Consider the following 23,536-nt stretch of genomic DNA (forward strand, 5'->3'; position numbering starts at 1 on the left):
GGTGTTTTAATTAAAAGTTGCATACCAGCCCGTGCAAGACTAGACTTTTTGCCAATGAATATTGAAATGTTATTTGAATCTTGTGTTGTTGAATGTTTTTTTCCAAATAATGAGAAGATCCTAATTGCAGTTATTTACTGTAGTCCGTCAGCTAGTCAGATGGAGTTTAGGAATTGTTTTGGAAAATTCATGGATATATCAGCTAGTCTTAATACTTCTTATCTAGTTATGGGAGATTTTAATGTTGACTTAATGAACCTTGTTTCTGCTAATCACAATAGACTGGATAGTAACACTTTGAAGTTTTTAGAATGTCTGCTATCTCACGGATTATATCCTGTATGTCTTGTACCATCCAGAATAACTGATATGTCATATTCACTAATTGATAATATTTTTTCACCTGAAAGTGCTGTTAGTACATATGTCATTCCTGATGATTCATCTGATCACTACATACTTATGGCTGATTTTTTGTGATATTTCCTGTATAATGAAAAGAAGTCAACAAAGCAAAGAGACTTTGGGGAAAAAAATTTGTTAAAATTAAAAGAAGCACTTGGTGATGTATGGTGGAGTTCAGTAATTGATGAAATGGATCCAGATCAATCCTTAGATAACTTTTATAATATATTGACTGAGAAGCTTGATAAATTTTGCCTGTATAGAAATCTGAAAGGAAGGAGACATACACCAAGAAAACCATGGGTAAATGCATCACTTTTGAGGTCTATTAATGAAAAAATTGCTTATATAAAATTAAAATGAAGTATCCCACTGAAATAAATATAATACATTTTACAAACTATAGGAATCTGTTAGTAAGGATTCTTAGAGAAAATGAAAGTGTATTATGAAAATTCATTTAAAAATTCTGATTCTCCTTGAAAAACTTGGAATTTAATTAAGGAGAAAATTGGAAAAATAAAAAGCTATCACATCCTGAGGTATTAATTAATACAAATGGTGTAGAAGTTAGAGAACCACAAGATGTTGCTAATATGTTTAGTGATTACTTTGCTGGTGTTGGTCAAGTGATTGTTTCAGCAGGAATAGATTTGTCCCCTTACAGGTTGCATAAAGAATATTTTTAACCCTCAATGAATGTACAAGCATATTTCTGGTCCCTGTTAGTTTTGCTGAATTCCATAAGATTATCAAAAATATAAAAAATGGTAATTCAGTGGGACATGATGAATTATCAACAAATTTGTTAAAGAGCATTGCCAGCATTATTTTTGAAAAACTTATCCACATTTTCAATTTGAGTATCAACTCAGGTGTATTTCCTAGTAGATGGAAAATTGCCTGAGTAATTCCATTGTATAAACAAGGTGATAAATCTGATGTAAGTAATTATCATCCAATTGCAATTTTATCACCATTATCAAAAGTGTTTGAAAAAATTTTTAAAGAAAGGATTTCTAGCTATTTAGATAAAATAAATTTCTTTACCAAATATCAATTTGGATTTAGGGCAAACCATTCAACAGACCAAGCAGTTCCAGCTCTTTTATTAGAAATAAATGATTGTTTAGATGATGATTTCCATATGGCTACTGTTTTCTATGATATAAGAAAAGCATTTGACACTTTAAATCATGGAATTCTTCTTGACAAAATGATATATTCCAGCATAAGAGGGAAAGAATTGCAAATTATTAATCATACCTATGCAGATGCAAAATTACAGTAAATGTCAGTGGAAAAATGACTAATTTAAAAAGTCTTATTGATATTGGTGTCCCCCAAGGCTCAGTATTAGGTCTACTTTTATTTTTGATCTATATTAATGATCTTCCCCAAGGTTTGCATGAGAATATTAGCCATGCAGTTCTATTTGCAGATGATACAGCTATAACAGTTAAAGCTAGGGATTCATCAACATTGATTGAAAATCTGACTATAAGTGTTACCTCAGTTAATTGATGGTTTGTTTCTAATAATCTAGTACCAAATTTTAAGAAAACTAATTTTATGGCTTATGGTTGTTAAAAACATTCCACTCAAGAGATTTCTTGTGAGGAGCTACAGGTTGGTGATCAAAAAATTTGTAGGGTCTAATCATATCATTACTTAGGAGTTTTTGTGATCCCCTTTTGTCATTTCATAATCATATTGAGTATTTAAGATTAAAACTTGCTCAAAATATTGGGTCAATGTACCATGTGAAGAATATTTTTCCTTTTACCATTTTAAAAATAATTTACCACTCTCTAATTACTTCTTATTCTAATTATTGCTCAGTTGTATATCTTAATACATTTTGGAAGCATATAAAACCCTTACAGGTACTACAAAATAGGGCAATAAGAATACTTGGAAATTTCTTAAATCAACCTTCAAAACTTGAAAATGTTTTGGAAACTAAAACATTATTCCTCTTCTTAAATTTGTCAGATTTAAGTGATATACAAATATTAAATAATTCCATATGGCATTTTCAAATACAAAATTCTAAAAATTATTTCTATAACAAATCTCTGTTAATTTTACTTTCTTGTTTGGATTGTCAGAGGTCTAGGATGTATTGAATTCCTTTTGTAAGTTCTGAAAGGTCAAGGTTTTCAATTAGATACCAAATACCCTTCATTGCTAACAATTATAAGCTGAATGATAAAATTCTGTTTGATCCATCCCAAAAATCTCAGCTAAATTTAAAAAAGCAAATATTAAAGATTGTTTGCTAAAATTTTGACTATTCACCTTTGATGATGGAAAATTAAATTATTTGATCTTCTTATATGTGTGTTTGTTTTTGTGTCCCTGTGTCTGGGATGGCCTCCCATGCCCCTCCTGTCTGATATTTATATATTTACTTATCTTTTATGGGTTTTTTTCTATTTTGTTAGCCTTTTACCGTATTATATTTTGAAATCATTATTATGATGAGATGTTGATGTTTTTGCACTGTCCTAGCCTTATGAGCTCTGCTCTCTGTTGGGGCATTATATTGTTTGTGTATTTTTTGAGTTGAATAAAGAAAAAGTTGAGTTGAGTTACTGAAAATTTTTCTGGGGAAAAATTACTTGTCAACTAGATAGTTAACAGAAGAGTTTTTGGGGTAATGTTGGTTTCTAGCTAGTTGGAAAGAAAGTGTTGCTGAAGAGAAATTAATTGTCAACTAGTTTATATAAGCCTATATGCATATTTTTTCTATTTGTCAAACACATATATTTTTAAAGGTCATCAAAGGTCACCTAAACCCTTTCTGAGATAGCAAGAAGTCACTTAACTAGAATTTTACTGAACATTTTTCTGGGGGAAAATAACTTGCCAACTAGATGGTTAACAGAAAAGTTTCTGGGGCAATGTTGGTTTCTAGCTAGTTGGAAAGAAAGTGTTGCTGAAGAAAAATTAATTGTCAACTAGTTTATATAAGCCTATATGCATATTTTTTCTATTTGTCAAGCTGTGGTTTCACACATCCTGTCTTGTGCATAAGTTCAAAAATTGAGACAAACTGATAATCTAGCCTATTAAAATAGCTTATAGGCAACCTATAACTTTGACTTAGATTTTTGCCCAAGCTAGTTGGTTAATGAAAACTTTATGGGGAAAGTTAGCCTACTTGCCAACTAGGCTAGATGGTTTACAGAAATTTCTGGGACAATGTTGTTTACCAACTAGATGGTTAACAGAAGGGTTTCAAGGAGTAATGTTTTGTTTCTAACTAGTAGGAAAGAAATTCATGCTGGGGAAAAATTACTTGTCAACTAGTTGGAAAAGGAAGTTTTCTAGGGCAAATTTTCTTGTTAACTAGTTGACAAATTTGATTATTGCTAGAGGACTAACCAAATTATCCATCTAAACGGCAAAAATATTAGTCCTTATAGGAAGATTTGATAGTACCTTTTAATATAAGCCTATATACTATTTTTTCCCATTTGTCAAAGTGTGGACATAATTCTAGGCAATTTGAAAGGCAGGCTTTCTAAATAGCCAACCAGTCTATTTATTAATGAATACACATATAGCTGAGCAGGCAGCTTCCATATGATACTTACTTAAAGGATTAAAATGGAAATGACAGTGTACTTCTAGACTAGAAATCTCATAGACTATGGCCAATACGACGCCTTCCATTATTTTCGTCTTTTCTTTAAAATAGTCTCATTGTTGCCGGAATTTTTTTAGCAAAAGGCAAATATAATCACTATACTGAGACAATGGGCGAAATTCAGCGAAATAACATATTTCAGGACCTGTGGGTCCAACTAATGCTCTTAGGAGCTTTAAAGTAAACTAACCTAATTATGGGTGAAAAACTTTGATATATTGCTACGGTTGGAAAATGACGCGTCCTGTCAAATACGTTTGTAGTAATTGAACCGTGTGATCTTCATATATTGAATAGTTTGCTTGGCTTGGGTACCGCTTTAAATGATAGTCGCTAAATTCATCTGTGAAGTAAATGAAGAAGTATACCATCCCATTTTCAGATGCTGAAAATATGATAAGGGAAAGAAGTATTCAGGAGTTGAAAGAAGTCATTTAAACTATTGACAATGCGCGCTGGATTGGGCACAATCCTGGGTCATAATAAATCAACCCTTTGGGCTAGAAAAATGAGCGCAAACTTCCTAGGTCTATTTAATCGCACCATTAATATACTTTACTCCCTGTAAGTTAATTTTAGAACTATTTTGTTATTTGCTTTTTATTTTGATATTATTTGTATATTTAAACAATAATTTGAAAAAAAGTGATTGAGAAGAGTGTGTTTTATTCGTATATTTTTAATGTACCTATGGGCATAGCTCCAGTAATGTTATTAGGGGGAGGTGAGAGGGGTCTAAATCTGAGACTCATGGGCATAGGATATACTTTAGGGGACAGGGGTGAAAGGGTGGGCGTAAAGGGGATTTCAAGATCTCTGAAAATTAATTTTCGGAAACATTTTTTAAAACGGACACTGAATACCCAATGAAAAAAAGTAAAGGTGGTATGTTCCTGCCTTAAATCTTCGACATCCCTTTTGTCGTAAGGGAAAAAAGTTTACCATTTAGCAAAGACGCTACTCGGTTGACTTCAAAACGAACATAATGCATAATAACAATAGACATACATCCAACAAACATACAATTAGATACTGGTGCTCATTTTTGCTCAAATTGTCAGCAATTAGTTGCTGCAAACGACAATAATGCAGTGAAAACACTTTCCTGAACTCCAGTTCCCAGTACATGAGACTGAATCTCAAAGTTGAACTAAGCGCTATTCCAACATCTCCTTGCATTACCTCAATCAGTTGCATGCGAGTAGAAAATGGTGTCGCAGCGAACTAAATAGTGGACCCTTTGAATTGCCATTGTCAAAACCAAAGACAGGAAAATTATAGCCCCTCTCCATGAACAGGAAGAAAAATCACTTTTTTTGCATGGACACCAATGATGTGTCCTCTTTAATTGTCTTCTGTATTTTTTTTCTTCGTCACTATCAGGGGACTGGAATATCAAATAGAACTGTTTACGTGAATTGTTTCCACAATGGGATTTTGTTTATAGTGCTAACGCTTTCACTAACTTCCGAACGTCAACTTTTGAATGCAGTACATGTACATTACAGGTTTGAATCCAGGTACAAAATTAAGAAAAACAGCAGCAGAAACAGTTACAGTCAAGATTATAGTAATATACACGTCAGCAGTAATAGTTGTAATTACAAGTTATCACGGTCATAAATTGTCGCCGAAACAATAAGTCGTAGTTGTAAGTGGTCACAGTCGCAAGAAGTTGCTGTCGCAGGTGCAAATATTCACAATCGCAAGTAGTTGGTATCTCCGTCACAGCAATAGTCACAGCAGTAGTAGAAGCATGATTATTAGTAATAGCAGTATACACATGGTGTCTTTTGCTAGTTCAAAATCCCCCTCAACATGCCCTAAAATTTTCATCTTAATAATCTTAAGCATTCCTATGACATTGCTATTTTGTCCTTTCAACAAACCACATGTATATAATGCGTTTTGATTTACTTCAATCACACTCCGCTTCTATGTGATTTTCTTAACTTCCAAAAACAGAGAAACAGAAAAATTTCCAAAAATATTTGTATTCTAACAAGAGACGAGATTGCAGAAAAAAACTTAACCCAACTTTTTATTCTGACTCTGGAAGCGATGAAGACCTTGCTGTGTCGGCTATTGTTTTAGATGAAAATTAAGGAAAATTGAAAAACTGGACGACCTAATGGTGGTTGAAGTCTAATAGCGCGTTTACACGGAGAGGAAAACTTGACGGGAATCCTGTCTCGGAGACAGGATTTATGTTTACACACAGAGGGAAAAGTGGGAAAAGATTCTTGTCCTTTTGGCAGAAAATTTGAAAATTTTGTAAGCATGGATGAAACCAACAGGAATATTATGATGTTTGTATGATGGAATGTTATGTTTTCTTGTAGTCTTGGTGAGCAGTGTCATAAATACAAGGCTTGTCCTGCACCAAACAGATTAAATCAGTAATTTTGGGATGATTCTTTACTGACATGTTATTTGTTTGTCGGCCAAAATCAACAAAACTGTAAATATTCTCGTTCTTCTTGCCCACACATCAAGCAGAATTGGTCAAAAACGGTCTCGGTGAAAGGAATCCTTGCTGGTCGCTAGACTTTTTTTCTACCCAGATTCACGAACGGAATCCTTTCAAGTGGACCAGAATTCCTTTGTCCGCGACGGGAATTCTCGTCCGTGTAAACGCGCTATAAGGAGGCTTGGTTGGATAAGTGATACCTTCACAAAATCTATTATTCGACGTTGGTATATATTTTTTGTTTAATATCGCGCACTTAAGACAGTCAGGCGGAGGTCTTGACCGAAATTTTTGTATTGAAATCTTGGCTTTTCACTAGCTTGTCTTAATTTATTTTCTCTCTTCTTTAAGGCTTCTTTCATGCGATTTTTCAGGGAGACAGTTGATATTAAAAAGCATATTCATCGAAAGGTAGCTCTAAATAGAGATACCGGAGGAAACCAAATTAAGCACCATTTATAATGAACTAATTAATTCTGACTGTTTCTATACAAATCAACAAAATCATTTTTTGCAACCTTGCAGAATCTGTGAAAAAATTTTACGTGGGAAGGGATTGGGTTTTAAAAATGCTCTGCATAAACTGAAAAATTGAATTGCTATTCAGTATTGTATTTTTATTCAGTTACCCTTTTACCGTTACTTAGCTAGAGTCTTCATATTTTAGTTTTTGTTTTAAGATTTGGTTTTTTATACATTATCTTAAGATTTTCATCAGTAATTACTTTTCAATATTGTGCACTGAAGACGGTCAAGTGGAGGTCTTTATCGAAATATTTGCATTGTAATTTACGTTTTTCACTGGCTTGTATCCTCGTTTCTCTCCTTTTTTTGCGTTTTTTTTTCATTTGACCCTAATAGCGAATTTGGTAATTTTACATAGCAAATTTTTTGAAAGAAATATCTAATTTTATCTAGTAAATCTCACACTTAACAAAATAATTCATTGGCAATTACTTTTTTTCAGATAATAATAGAAAAAAATGTAGATTTGATTTTTCTCTTGCAGATTCGAAAATTACAGAATTGGATGTTTCATTGCAATAAAGCTCGAGCAAGAAAAGCAGATTTTCCACGTTTCCTTACTATCATCATGGCATCTAGTAAGGGACAATGGTTTTTTACCAAAGAACAAATTATGAACTCACCTAGCCGTCGATATGGCATGGATTATGATAAAGAAATGTCACATCGGCAGCAAGCTGCTAATTTGATCCAGGATATGGGTCAAACACTTCAAGTGTAAGTGTGTCCTGAATGTCCCTACAACTGCAAAAATTGATCAATTAATTGATTGGCAATGGGACATAGTAAATCTAGTATTATATTACCTTCTCTACATAAAAACTGTTGAAAATAAATCTTGAACTTGGTCGTTGGCTTTGAACATGTAAAAATTCTAGCCTAGGCTAGTAGGCTATATATTGGTTGTAAAAAAACTAAGGAAATTGTTTGGGAAATTATGAGATAGCCTAAGCCACATCTAGTTGCCTTGGCTGGTGATGAATTGTCACAAACACAACTTTAACCTGAAATAAATATATACCTAATCTTGACAAACAAGACTTTTTGATCTTAGAGAGATGCTCTTCTTTAACTTTATCCCCTTTTCCAATGTTAGCCCACTAAACATATTTTGTCAAGAATTTTACCAAATTTCAGTATTTGCCTAGCCTACTTGACAGTTACTATACCTACTGAAATTTTGACTAAACATGATTTTACCTTAGTATTCAGATATTGGTTCCTTTTTCCCTGGTTTTAGTTCTGGAATGCAATTCCTGTTGATTGAGTAGAATTCAAAGTCATAACAGTAGGTTTTTCTAGATTTAGGAAATATATTTACAGATCCTTGAAACCTCAAAAAATGGGATTCAGTAAAGTTATGAAGCTGAAAAAAATATTCTTGTACTTAACTTACACAGAAGATTGCTTTTGCAAGGTTTCACTTGCATAACACAATAAATTTTAAAGGTTATCAAAGGTCACTGCCCTATAGAGAGAGAAGGAGTAGGCCTAAAGGTAGGTACTTCAAAATATCTTTTTATACTTTAGTCTGTAGACTCATCCATGAAGGTTTCATTTTGCTAACCTAACCCCTTTCCAGGATTGCAAAAAGTAGCTAAACTAGAATGTTACTTTTTTGTTTTCCTAATCTTGCCACTTTCCAAGATACAAAAAAATTAGCTTGTCTGGATTTGTGCTGAAAAGGGTTAGGTTAAGAAAATAAAACTTTCAGGGATAGATCCACAGACTATAGTATGTTTTGGGAAAGTGGGCTATTTTGAAACACCTACCTCCTCTCCTTATTTTTCTAGAAGACACTGACCTTTGATAACCTTTAAATAGCTTTGTGTCATAAAAGTGAAACCTTGCCAAATTGTTTGTGCTCAAACCCAATTTATGATGTTACAAAGATCTGTAATTACATTCCCTAAATTTAGGGGAAAAAACATTGATGGATTAAAATCCCACTCAAATAACAGGGAAGGTTTTTTTAAAACTAAAACCAGAGAAAAAGAAACAGAAAATTAAGGTATAATGTTATGAGGGTCAGAAATCAGAAGAGGATTGACATAGTAGCTTGGCAATACATTTCTAAAGTATGTTTTTGGCCTTGTATTCATTACCATACTGAAAGTTTCATTCTCATAACCTAGTCCCTTTCCAAGATAGCCAAAACAGGCTTGTCTATAATTTAACATGATAACCCTCCTGTATATAGTAGGCTTTGATTTTGTTTGAGACCCCCTCAACATTTTCTAAAAGCCTTACCTTACTATTACTAGCCTAAAAGGAACTGTTCTTTTTAAAGGAACAGCCTTCTTTGAAGTTAGCATCAGTTTGTAAATAATTTCTTAGGCCACACTATTTTTTTAAATACATAATTTATGAGAGAGAAAAACAGGTATGATTTAAATAAAACAGTGAAAATAATGAAGAAAAAAAAAATTAAATAATAATTATCATCCAAATACTTTAATGAAACTTTTGGGGAAAAAAGGTAAGGGGGCTGGTTGCCCTCCAATCACTTTGATTCTTAGAAACAGCATTGAAGATATCAAGCTCTAATTGATTAACTCTCCTTCAAAATTTGTATGGCCACCCCTTCCATGAAAAACTTCTATGCTAGCAATGGGCAGCTTGCATAGCTTACAACCCTTGTCCTATGGCTAGGGGGGAATTAAACTCTGGAAGCATAGTTATTTTACCTTTAGACTATTTTGAATAAAATGACAATCCAAAATTTTTGAAATGGTGTTTTAATTGCTGTTATTTATTATTTATTATTAATACCAAATATGGTAAGCTTTCAAGCTTGTCGCAATAAACATAATAAATAGAAGTTATGACAATACTGACAACATAATACACACATACAAATCAATGAAAATAATGACTACAACAAACACTGACAAATAATACTATAAATTATTTAAAAATGATTTACTTTGAAAATTTGTTTCTGCTAGTCTTATTTTGAATCTGTTTATGTCATCTGTTAGAAATGTTTTGGGTGGAAGTTCATTCCATGGCTTCCACACCCTGCTGTAAAATGAATTTTGTCCTATTTTCCTTTTTGAGAGTGAGGGGTACAATTTATGTGGGTGATAATGGGTCCTGTTAGTGTCATTAAATATGAAGAACTGTGATGGACTCAATGCCTTTGATTATACAGAATGTGTTAATAATGTCTGCCCTATCCCTTCAGAATTGAACACTTGACAATCCTAGCCTATGCAGTCTATTTTCATATGGCAAATGTTTCAAATAAGGTACAAGCTTAGTTGCTCTTTGCTGTATTTTTTCAACCCTTGCTCTGTCATTTTTATTCAATGGATACCATACTGACGAATTGTATTCAAGTATTGGTCAAACTGTTAATTTATAAATGGCAATGAATGAACAGAGATTAAATTTACAGAAATTCCATCTAAGACATAATAGCTGATAGTTTGCCTTACAAGTTACTTCAGAAACATGCTTGTCAAACCTAAGACTAGAATCCAAATGAACACCAAGGTCATGGACATTTTCAACAGGTAAGATTGAATGTCCAGCAAGATGGTATTGGTAACTTTGTTCTACTTTGCCAAAGTAATGGACAACCCTACACTTATTTTTGTGGACAAACATGGAGTTAGCATTACACCAATTGTGCACTGCATCCAAGTCTTTTTGAAGCAACAAAGCTTCATCTGAATTTGTCAAGGAGCAGTAGAGCTTTACATCATCTGCAAACATTTTAATAGTGGAATGGTGGACAACAAGAGGCAAGTCATTGATGAAAAGGCAGAAAAGTACTGGACCAAGGTACTTTGCAATTTTGTAGAATACTGTTGCTCTCCCTCACACCCTCTACATCAGTGGTTCCCAACTGGGGGTACACATACCCCAAGGGGTATGCAAAGGTTCCAAAATCAATTTAGTCTGCAGCTTTTTGCTTCTGACTTGGTTCCAACATTTTCCTTACAATCAGATACCCTACTTTACTCAACTTCCAAAACTTTTGTTTTTAGTGACCTTCTAGTAGCTGAGTAAAATTACTCTCTGTTCATTGTTTATCCACCCTCTGCTAATTAAGTCCCTTGTGGATTAACTGAGACAAGTCTTGTCATCTTATCATCCATTGAAACACAAAGTGGTTACAAACAAGAATGGATAGATTCCTGATTAGGAATAACAAGCAGACAAATGTTGGTACCCTAGACCTAGAACCTGCATCTAAGAAGAAGAAATGTGATGAATCATGTTTAGTCAAAGTGCATTGGTCCTTGTCAGAATACTTAGGACTCAGATTTAGTGTGACAAAGTCTAATCCACTGAATGCTCAGTGTGTTCTTTGTGGGCAAGTCTTGGCCCACAGTTCCATAAAACCTGCACATATGAACTGGCATCTCAGCACTGTGCATCCTTCTCAAGTTAGGAAGCCCATAGAGTTTTCCAAGTGTAAACAAGAAGCATTTGATAGTAACTGTTAGGAAATTATATAAGTGGTATCAGTTTTGTCTAAGGCTCTCTGGGCTCCATATGCTGTTTCCTATTTATTTGCAAAACAGAAAAAACTATACACCATTGCCAAAAATCTTATATTACCAACCCTAATGAAAGTCAGTGAAATAATGCTTATATGAAAACAGCTACTGCCCTCAAATCTATACTCTTTTCAAACAATACTGTTTCAAGAAGGATAGAAGACATTGCAAGTGATATTGTCATACAGGCTGTTGAGCAAATAAAGGTGACAAAGACATTGCATGGCAGCTTGATGAAAGCACCAATGTGTCAGTTGAATCCCAGATAATTGTTTTTGTCCAATATCAAGATCATTCTGACATAAGAGAAAATATTCTGTTTTTTCAAAACCTAGAGTCAAGAACAACAGAAGAACTATTCAAGGTGATTGACCAATTCTTCTCAGAAAGGGGCATCTTGTGGGACTGGTGTCTATCAGTTTGCAGTGATAGGGCTGCTGCCCTAATAGAGAATAATAATTGACTCATGGCTGGGATAAGGAAGAAAAATCCCAAAGTGAAATGGATGCACTACATCATTCATAGGTAAGCTTTTTCATCAAAAAGGATGAATGCACATCTGCACAAGATCATCAACAAGGCTGTAAAAGTGATCAACTTCATCAAAGCCTGACCACTGAACCCAAGACTGTTCAAGTTGCTGTGTGAAGAGATGGGTTCAGAACATCAACATTTACTTCTGCACCCAGAGGTTTGGTGGTTGTCTCATGTGAAGATTTTAAGCAGACTTATTGAGCTCCAAAAAGAAGTTTGTATGTTTCTTCTATATCAAAAGTCTGACGGCATGCTGGCCTATCTTGCAGAAATTTTTGACAAACTGAATGATCTGAATCTCTCAATGCAAGGTTTCCAGATGGACAAACTGTCTGTGAATTTGAAGGCATGTGATATCTTCAAAAAATTGGGAGTTCTGGCTTAAAAGGGTTCAAAGAAACAGTGTTAGTGTCTTTCTGACCCTTGATGAGTTTGTGGACAATAGTGAAATTGACAACCTCAACACAATCTGTTATTGTATTTGGGACCATCTGACTAAGTTGCAAGATGAACTTGTGTCATATTTCCCATCAATGATGGCCCAAGATAGAACTCAGGATTGGATCCAAAATCCATTTGTTGGAGATGTGACCTCAAGCCCCAATATTAGTGACAATCTTACAGAGAATTAGTTGAACTTGCCAGTGGTTGTGCCTTAGAACTGAAGTTCCAAAACATAACTGTTTTCCACTTTTTGTTGGAGGTGAAAGGAGAATATAAGGAGCTAAGTGCAATCACCATGTCTGTTTTGTTGCCATTCAGATCTACTTACCTTTGTGAAGTGTCATTTTTGGCAATGTCATTGATCAAAACAAAAACACAGAAACAGACTGAGTGTACTAAGTGACCTTATAGTTGCCATTAGTGACATTAAGCCAAGATTTGATAGTATTTTACCAAAAAAGCAGTCTCAAGTGTTTTTTAATTTTTAATTTTCAAGTGTAATTTTTAATGAGCAGTCTCATTAATTTTTGTATGTACTTGCAGACATTGATGCAGTGTTGTATATGACAATAAATATTGTGTTTTGAAAATCCAATCTTACTTGAGAAGACAGTAAAACAACAATTCTAAAGTAAGGGGTACACAACCTTTTGGGGCCTTGATTAGGAGTATGCAGACTAAAAAAGGTTGGGAATAGCTGCTCTACATTGCACCTATCCGGAAAATTCTTATAAATGTTGATAAATCAAAAATCTGCTCTACTTTTTTCCATTTTGAAAAATACCTACTGAAATATCCAACTTGGACTGGTAATTTAAAACTCATCAGCAGTCTTCACATGGTAGATCCTACTACAGCTGTGGCTAAACCTCAGGAGAAATGTAACCACAAGATTTCAAGAGATGCTTGGTGCCAACTTCTTCAACTATGGTTACCTTGTCATAGTTGTACAGTGATATGTTTTTTCTCTCTGTAGTGCTCTTGTCATTTTCTTTTTGTACAATGATGGGTATTTAATAAATAATAACAATAAATTATTGTCAGTAAATCTGCCAGACTTAAAGCCATGTTGAGAAGGTTGTTTGCCTCTCAAGTTTCTGAGTTATAGCCTTGTTCCTGTTTTTCTCAAGCCCCTTTCCAATTTAAGAAGTGACCCTGATGGGGTGGTAATTTTCAGTAGTCTTTAGGTCCTTTTTCTATAGACTGGAATGATGTATTGTATTTACTAATCAGAAGGTAGTTCATCCTAAGTATCTAACCTATTCTTATAAACCAACCCTCAAGAGATCCAAAAGTTCATTTATTTTGCTGATATTTTGACCAAGGACACTGAAATCACTTAATTAATGTGAGTCTAGGAGGGTTTGGCCTTTTCATATGATATCTTCTTATTCACTTATTGCCTTTATTGGAGTACCTAGAAGAAAGTAAATGAAAATAAAGTGCAATAAAGGATGAATGGACACATCCTGATGCATCATCAAACCAACTTCTTCCTCACCTTACATGTCTTAAAAGAGCTCCTTGATCCTTACTATTTTCTTACATAATGCTAATCACCTTAACATAGTTATTTAGTATGCTGTATAAGATAGGACCTTCAGTGAAGCTTTAGTATCAGCCTAATCCAATGCTGTTCTTCAAGACCAAAAGACTGATAATTCAGACACAGCTCAGTTTTAATCATAGCATTAACATTCAGTTATTGCATCTTCTGCCTTTCTCAAAACTGCACCATTCTTCTCTTAAAGCTTTGTTTACACTATCTCTTCATCTGATGAAATACAGTGGCATCAATAAAAGGATGGTTATGTGACCTCTTCTCCCTCTATAAATACAACAGGATCAATAAGGGGATGGGTATGTAGCCGTATGTTTTCATCAATATGTTTCTTGGGTATGTTTTCATTGAAAATTGCCTTTGTATTAATGCCACTGGATAATCGTAATGAGAAGTGAATTACCTACCTCTGAAATCCTGTTTGTACCTCTATTATCACCATATTCATTTGATTCAGCTTTTTTAGTGAAGGCTAAAGGGCCAAAGTCTCTCACCAAGAAGCAATTCTTTTCAACCAAACATTTCTCTGCAAATACATAAGAAAAAAAATGTAGCATTGTTGGTTGACTGGTTTGTTCTTGGGACAAACTCATCATGTAGAATATCTTAAAAAAAGATTTGACCATCTTTTTCATTTTATCCATGTTTGACATTTATCAAAGTCTGTAATTTCAAATCCTACTGTTTATCAAATATATGGCCTGAGGCTTTATTTTGGCTGCTGCTGGGCTGGGAAACATGCTCAGTTCTTGTCCCTGTTGAAATGACCTAGCAATAATAATCTAAACAGTTACTTGCTGATCTCCTGTAACCTATAATTCTGAGAGATTCTTATCTTTAATTCGACTCCTTGAAAATTTTCAAATTCTGATCCTAAAGTTAATAAAAACAAACCTAATGACAACATAAATATATCTGTAACCCCATGTGGGTATGTCTGTTACTGACATGTATTAAGAGGGGAGACAGAATATTGTTTTTATAGGTTAAAGCATATTTTAAACATTTTGCAGCATTTTCTAAAAAAACGATGCTGTGAAGCCCTGTGTATTGTTCTTATGGGGAATTGCAAAGAATATGGGAAGCTGGAGAGAAGGTGTAGTCTAATAACTTTATTTGTCTCTTTTAGGAATTTGTGGAGGATCAGCTCTTCTAGCAGTTTAGCTGTACTATGGGTTGATTTTAGATGGTTTTATACAATTTTATAAAGTTTAACTTCACCTTTTTTTTACCCATTGATAAAGGCTCCTGGACATGGTGTCAAAATATTTGGATTTTTTTTTTTTTTTTCATTATTTTCACTGTTTTATTTAAATCATACCCTTTTTTGTCTCTCATAAATTATGTATTTGGAAATAGTGTGGCCTAAGAAGTTATTTACAAACTGATGCCTACTTCAAAAAAGGCAGTTCCTTTAAAAATTTGACAAGTTTAAGACTACATGATACTATTGGGCAAGGGATCCTTGAAACCATTATGAAAAGTGGTATCAAGGTTTCACTCTAGAGTTAGTTCATGGCCAATACAATTCTTTCCATAAACTCAGTTCAAAGGCTTTCTCTAATTTTAATCACAAAATCTGTCTGTACTGCTCAAACTGACATAACATCATTAGCAGGAGTTTTACCAATAGATTTGAGAGCTAAAGAATTAACAATTATATGCTATGCAAAAAAGGGTAGACCATAATATTGGCCAGAACTGTCTGCACCAGTCATGCTAATATCCAGCATGACAAAGTTGCACACATGACAGTATATACATGACAGTATATACATAGATGAGACATATACATGACAGTATATACATACTGTGTATATACATGACAGTATATACACAGATGAGATTATAAAAGTTTTTTTGGATGTTCAATCAGATTATAGCTCAGCCCCCTTTCCCTTAGATAGACATTGAAAATTGCTCTGTGTGAAAAGTGGTATGAAGGTTTCACTAATAGAGTGAGTTCTTGGCCTATACAATTCTTTCCATCAAAACAGCCAAATTCCATCCACACCAGCTAACACAAGTTTGTTGGATAAATTATTTCTTAAATAAAATTGGAAAAATTAGAAGTGGAGAGTGCATTTGTGGTGAAAGTGAAACTTGTAGCCCCTTCCTGTTTGCTTGCCCTGTTTATTTTTTATAACTTTTTGGTATGGAACTAAAACTCCAATCTCTAGGAATTAATTTCCCATTTTGTCCTAGTTTAGTAGTTTCTGATAAAGTGTTAAGGGGATGTTTGAACATATTTTTTTATTCAACTAGAAGACTGGTTTGATGTTAATATTTGACATTTATACATGATTGTTTCCTTTGATTGTAGCATTTATTAGTTTCATTTATTCTAGTTTTTTCTTTCTTTGTAGTGTTAGTTTGTAGACATTTAGCAGTGAAATACTTGTAAAGGTTTAATCTCTTAATATAATCATCATCATCTGGGGATTGAGGGGAGAGATTAATCAAAATAGAAGAAAACTATTGTTTTGTTTCAAAATAAAAATATATATATATATATATATATATATATATATATATATATATATATATATATATATCATGAAAAGAGAAATCACCAATGCAACAGCACAAACACAAAAAAAAAAAAAAAAAAAAAAAAAAAAAAAGAGAGAGAGACAGAAGGAGAAAAGGAAGACTGTTTTCCTAAATTAGTTTAAATATATATATATATAAAGACTGAGGGCTTTCAAGGAAAGAATCCCAGATGCCAAGGTTCTCAGCAAAATCTTTACCATCCTCACCGCTGCTACAGATTTTGTTAAATGGGCTTTCCTGTTGTAATATTTTAAACGAGAATAATACCTGAGCAACAATGTGTTGCAACAGGGTTAAAGTATGACTTTCAGAATGGACCAGTTCATAAATTTCCCCTGTTCACAAATTGATTTGAATGGAGGAAGAAGAGTAAAACCCAAAAATTGAACTTCCTCAATTTTTAATTATTTTTTTTTGGGGGGGGAGGGGTTAGATTAAAAAAATTATCTGGGTGGAAAAATAGCAAAAAAAAACTTTTTTGGTGCCTCAAAATAAATGGTATTTCAAAATGTAGATGCATTTTAAGCTGAAGTGTTGGTTTTGAATTGGTAATGAAATAAATTAAAATGCATTTGAAGTTTATCTTCATTACGTTTTTCTGCCCCTTGCTCAGCATTGGATGAAAATATCCCCCATTCATTAGCTTTGGATCACCACAGCAATAGCAGTATTGCTTTGCACCACAGCTATAGTAGTAGCAGCTTATACCTGTATAGATTATACATATTTCATTCCTACAGTGAATTTCATTGAAATTTTGTAGCTGTAAATCTAATATTTTGGCAATGTCTTTTTCCTTCCCTTCCAATTAGTTGGACCCCTCCCAAAATAAAGCTCTGATTCTGCTACTATCTGCTGTGCTGTGCAAGGCCATCCAATCTTAAAATCATATGCTGGTGAATAAGTAAAAGTATACCATGGATGGCAGCCCTGAACCCAGTCACATAGATAATTTTTGAAGGAATGTATTTAATATGACATTAGGCTTTTTGTTTTCTCCCTAAAGTTTTCGTTGATATTAATTGGAGGGGTTTGGGCCCCCTCCTTTGTTCTAAAAATGGTGTATTTTCACTGAAAATGTCTTGTTGGATTTATGTTGAAAATGTAGAAAATTGACAGATTTTCCCCCTTCCCTCTAGAAATAGAAAAATATGGCTAAAAAAAATTACACAAGCATTATAGTTTGCAGCAAAAATTTTTATGGGTACTTGTGTATTATATATCACTCAAGTCACTCAAGTTTATGCTGTTTAAAACTTGAGAGCAACCAGTTTCTTTGTTGGTTTCTTTCAGCTTAGCTTGAGACAATATAAGTGAGAGAATAGATGGGAAATATATAATTTGGGTTATATATTTGCACATTAGACAAGGGGGGGTAAAGTATTTGGACAGTTTGAAGTAGAAAACAATTCTAACTTCACAATATGCAGAATAACTGTACCTAACACACTTTGAATGCAGACCTGCTTTGCTTTACCCCCCCCCTCTAATGTGCACATATGTAGCCCAAATTTGTCTAAAGTGTTGTTTTTTCATCATATTTGGTGATATTTCACTAGGATTGAGTGTCAAAGAAACAGTTTCTAATTTTATGAAGCACCAGAGTGAGTGGTATATAATTCACAAGTACCTTTTTCTTTTACCTTTGTACAAGTTGGACAAAAATTTTGAGGGGATTCAAACCAGGTATCCTCTCCTCCTCTCCACCCCCTTTGATATGGCACTGCATGCTAGTATACAGCTAATGTCTTTTGTTTTCTCTGTATTACCAATTATTATTATGAACTAGAATTTTTGTTTTTTTCTTCTTTTGGTGTTGCTAGTATATGTTTTGTTAATTTTTAAGGCTAGATTTTGGAACCCCTATGCTAATATATATTTATCAAACAAGATTATTTTTTAAAAAGTTTTTTATGCTTCTTTTATCAAAATTACCTAAAGTATGCTTATAGGGGTGGCAACCAACCCAAATTTGGGGTGGGGGAGAGCATGGATTTTTGTTTTCAAAAATGAAGTTACTAGACGTATATTTTCCAACATCTAGACAGACATATTTTGTTTCTTTTATAATTTTTTTTTAAATGAACATACAAGTTATTTTTCTGAATAAGGGAGTGGGGTAATTTTTTCGATTATCTTTGATTAAAAAAATCTCTATGGAATAAAGTTTAAAACCTAGGTTCCTCACTAATATTTCTTAATGAATTTCAGGAATCAGTTATGTATCAACACAGCAATAGTATACATGCACAGGTTTTACATGTTTCATTCCTTCACTCAGTTTCATAGGAATTCCATAGCTGCAAGTGCAATATTTTTAGCAGCTAAAGTAGAAGAACAGCCTAGGAAATTGGATCATGTTGTTAAAGTAGCTCATAAACTTACAAACAGGGAGCAGCCTAGTCTAGAACCTAAAAGTGAGGTATGTATTTATTTTAGAAAAATTGTTTATATTATATTTTGAAAATTATAAATATATTTTCATATCCTCTATATATATATATATATATATATATATATATATATATATATATATATACATATCTTTGTCAGTCTTGACTTGTCTATATGCTATGTTATACAGATGACATTCTGAATTTCAGTCGCACTATCCAGTATATTATCGAGATTTTCGCAACGCTACAGTCTGAGTATGCAAAACTAGGTCTTCAGTTCGATGCTGAAAAGTCCAAAGTTGCATTCTTCAACTGGAAGCAAGTGTTGCCTGGGGTTATTCCTCTCAGAAATAGTAGAGTTAAGCCAGTAGATCATATCATCTACCTTGGTCTTCCCATTGGTTCATCATTAATGCACACGCAATAAATATTAATTGCTCACATTGAAGGTAGAGTTGGGTTATCTCTTTTTTAATAAACAAGTGCTGTTTAATTAAATCAACAATTAAATTAAATCCACTTTTTAATTAATTAAACAAGTGCTTTCTTTTTTAATAAACAAGTGCTGCTTCAAACACCATCTTCTTTCGAAACCTTTCAATTCTGTCGCTCAACCACATTATCTGTACATAACGCCATTTTGGAAAATGCTCACAAAATCTGACAAGTCAAAAATTTGTTCAGTTTTCTTCTGGTTCGCAAAATATCTTTTGTTTCTCCCCTTGGATCTGGAACTCTTCTCTTAGTTAGAAAATTCAGGATTGTTGACCCCATTATAGCTGTGGAAAAGCAAATTCATGCTTATAATTCCCGTTTAAGGAAGTTGAACCATCCCTGGTCATTGGTACTTGCCCAGCAGTTAAGATGTATTTTTTTTTTAACGTTTCTTTTTTCACTTAGTGTGTATTTCTTCTTTTTTTTTTATTGCTCCGTCTTTTCCTTTCTCTGCATGACGGGTTTTCCAATAAATAATAATAGTATTATATATATATATATATATATATATATACATATATATATATATATATATATATATATATATATATATATATATATATATATATATATATATATATATATATATATATATATATATATATATATCTTTAAACAGACAATAATTGTGTATTTATGTATTGATTTCTCAAAAACAGCTCTATATATTTTTTTTTTGAAAATTGGTATCCTGGGATTTTTGGCCTAAGAAAACGATTTATATGGGTCATGAGTTTGAAAATTTTTTAAGGATCATTAATTTTGGAAAAAAATATTCATGTGAGTGACTTCTTATTTATTAGCACGTTTTTTAATCTTCCTAATTCACAACAACGTATAAGGCTGTGTAAGTTTCAACTTGATCTATTTAAACAATCAGTTTTCATTATCATTGCCCTTGGTACTTCAACATTTTCCATACTAATTCTGGTTATACTGTCTATTTCAATATTTCTCAATATAGAATGAGCCTATTTTCAATATTTATATTCTGTAAATATAGATTGAGCTTTAGGGAATTGTTGTCTAATCTCGTTTTATTCCCGCGAATATTTGGGTCTATGTCTTTATTATTGGGGTGGGGTGGAGAGGGCTAATAGTGTTTCCTATAGATGAAAGTATTACATTCACGTGCTTGTGAAATTTAATGAATGAAAATATAGTAAAAATGGGTATAATATTTTAAAGAAAGCAGTGGGAAAAAAGCAAGCTTTATAATAAATAGAAAAGGAAAACAATAAACTAAACTCGCATCATAATTTCCAATATCACTTTGCAAATAGCATGAATATGCACTATAAAAATAAAAAATTAGTACAACTGGAGCTTGAAATATTTTAAGAACTTCCAATACCTCTTTTTCTTAAAGAAAAGGAAACCTCCTTTTCTTTAAGAACCTCCTATATAATCATGCAATTAGCACAAATACACAAAACATAACGACGAGTTAGGTTGTATGTGGTACAGTTTGAGTTTGGTAATAGATTTTGAAAAAATGAAATAATATATTTCTTTATAATACCTGTTTAAAAGATTTAAATGGAACAGCAGTAAGTTCTAGAAAATTATTAACTCTAAAATTGTCATTTTCATCCAGTGTTTTAGTGTACATTGGAAAGACTATATACACTGAATACAGTGTTCATCATCAGCAGTAAAACTGGTGATGATGATGATGACTGGAGTTTTACTGCTGATGATGAACACTGTGTATGTGTTAGAAATATCCAGTTAAGAAATTTTATATCTGTTCACTGTCAATAAAAATGTTTCATCCCTATTTTGAACTGTTTTGTCATGGAAAGGCAGTGTGGTCTTCGAAGCTATCTACACTGAAAACCCATGAAAAAGGAGTGCATACTTCTCAGTCCTTCCTACAAGCTGATTGTCAGAGTTTAGTTTATGAAGTTATGAGCAGTGCTAAAGTTACAAAGTAAAAGAAAAAAAAACACTTAAAACTGACATTTAGTTCTCTTAGGGTTTCTTGGAAGGTGGTCAAAGTTCCAAAGATAGAAATAAAGAAAAGTAGATGTTTAAACTGATCAAGAGGATGCTGAGACAATCTTAATGAGGGGGGGGGAATTAATGCCAGGTCTTCTTCTCACTCAATCGGACTATCTGTCTTGGCTTTTTCTACAATTAGCCATGACAGGATGCCCCCAACTATTCCATTTTAATTCAAAAATCAACGGGTGTGGTTTTTATTTGAATTAAAATGGAATAGTTGGGGGCATCAAGTCATGGCTAATCGTAGAAAAAGCCAAGACAGATAGTCCGATTGAGTGAGAAGCCAACCTGGCATTAATTCCCCCCTTATTAGGATTGTATGAAGTAGCTGCGCGCAAGAATCAATAGAATATTATTTTTTTATGCCCGGGTTTGTGCAACCTGGGACGAAAATGTGATACTGCTCTAAAGAATAATCATTTTGAAATAAGGAAATAGTTAAGAAATTGTGATTTTTAGGATTGAATGGACCTAAGGTGGGTCAAAGGAAGGCTGGGATTTATCAAAAGGACCACTAGGCCCGGAGCCTCGGGGTGCTCAATGTCCGGGGGCTCAGTAAATTATCACAGAGGGATATTTTTCTTAACTAAAACTGGACTGCTATGATTTATTCTCAAAGATCACTCCACGGCCGCACTACTTATTCACAGAAAAGTCATTTTAAAACAACACAGAAATTCTGTGGCCACTTATGAACTGTCAGATGTCTCTGAAGAATGTCAGCTGAGAGTTCGGTATCACCTCTATCTTTCATTGTTTTTTTCTCATCGGTTGCATTCTATTCAGTGCTTCCACTGTCCCAAAATCTTTGGGAATATCCTCGAAAATCTCGTAAAAACGCTTCGGTCTAGAAGCGTCGAAGCTTTAATTCCAGTCCTGGTTAAATGGGTGAAAATGTTTTATTTCTATCTTAATGATATATTTAAATCGCAGTGTTGTCAATTTAAAAAAGTTTGGGGGAAGACAAAATGTATTTTCGATATCTATGGGTGTTTTCCAGTTTTATAAAAAAAAAAATTCCAGAATAACATTTTTCAATGAAAACACTTCGAAAAGTTATTTTCCAAAGCCGTGGGGAGGGAGATAAAAATCTAGGGGACACGGTGCCTTCCTCCCCATGTCCGATGGTTTGTTCACCACGTCTGTTCAGTACTGGAACAGTATGGTAGTAGGTTAAAATCTGTGAACAAATTAGGCGAAAGTAAAGATGTCAATAAGGCGTGTTTTTTTAGACAGTTTTAGGGCCTATCAAGCTTGATGGCAGAGGCTTCACCTAACCCACGGTTTGTAGAATTTTGTATAAAAATTGTGTGTTATTATCATGTAATTTTCTTGTTTTTGTCGATTTGACGTATCTACTTTTCTCTTGAATATTCACCAGTACATAAATTCCTCTCCACTTGTCTGAGTTTCTTGCACCCTAAAGCCCTGCTGTTTGTCCTACACCAGCAATCTTTCTCCCTTATCCTTTGATAGTATTGCAATATGAGTGGTATTTATGTTTTGGAAAAATACTTTTATTTTGTATTTTCACTGATGAAACTTAAAAAGACAATTTAATCACCCGCCCAATAGTTGATAAAACACACTTGTAGAGGGTAGAGGGTTGCCCACTTAGATCAAGTTTTTCCCTTTGATTCGGCTTATTTGTTAATATTTGAGTCGGACGGGAGTGCTGTAATTAATTTTCCTCGAACATCATCAGCCCTAGGAACGGCTCTACCCCCTAATTTTTGTGAATTGACGGTACTGTATCTGTGTTCTAATTCCATAAATCACATTTATGGCATGACTGAGGCCCAGATTTGGAGCCTTGGAATTGTATAATTCCTATCATTCAGGATTTGCTATAAATCTTGACCTAAATTTTGTCTTGACGAAATCTCCCCCATCCGGCTATTCCTAAAAGACGCATCTACAAAAGCAATTTGAGACTTAAGTTCTAAGTTCATGTCATTTTTGAATAAGGAGGGGTGGGGG

At 33.5% G+C, this 23,536-nt stretch overlaps 1 protein-coding gene across 2 annotated transcripts in view; it reads left to right on the forward strand.

Annotated features, from left to right (window-relative positions):
• Positions 1-7,602: 7,602 nt before the first annotated feature.
• The window catches only part of LOC136040846 (cyclin-K-like), a 43,644-nt gene continuing 27,710 nt past the window's right edge, over positions 7,603-23,536 (forward strand). Inside the window, exons 1-2 of one of the 2 annotated variants that reach the window (XM_065725210.1) lie at positions 7,603-7,772; positions 18,870-19,080. In XM_065725210.1, coding sequence (XP_065581282.1) covers positions 7,624-7,772; positions 18,870-19,080 — 360 coding nt within the window. In that variant the 5' untranslated portion in view covers positions 7,603-7,623. The remainder of the gene's footprint in view (positions 7,773-18,869; positions 19,081-23,536) is intronic. The other variant, XM_065725211.1, reaches the window with a different exon arrangement.

Source organism: Artemia franciscana, chromosome 21 (genome assembly GCF_032884065.1).
Source record: "Artemia franciscana chromosome 21, ASM3288406v1, whole genome shotgun sequence".
Lineage (NCBI taxonomy): Eukaryota > Metazoa > Arthropoda > Branchiopoda > Anostraca > Artemiidae > Artemia > Artemia franciscana.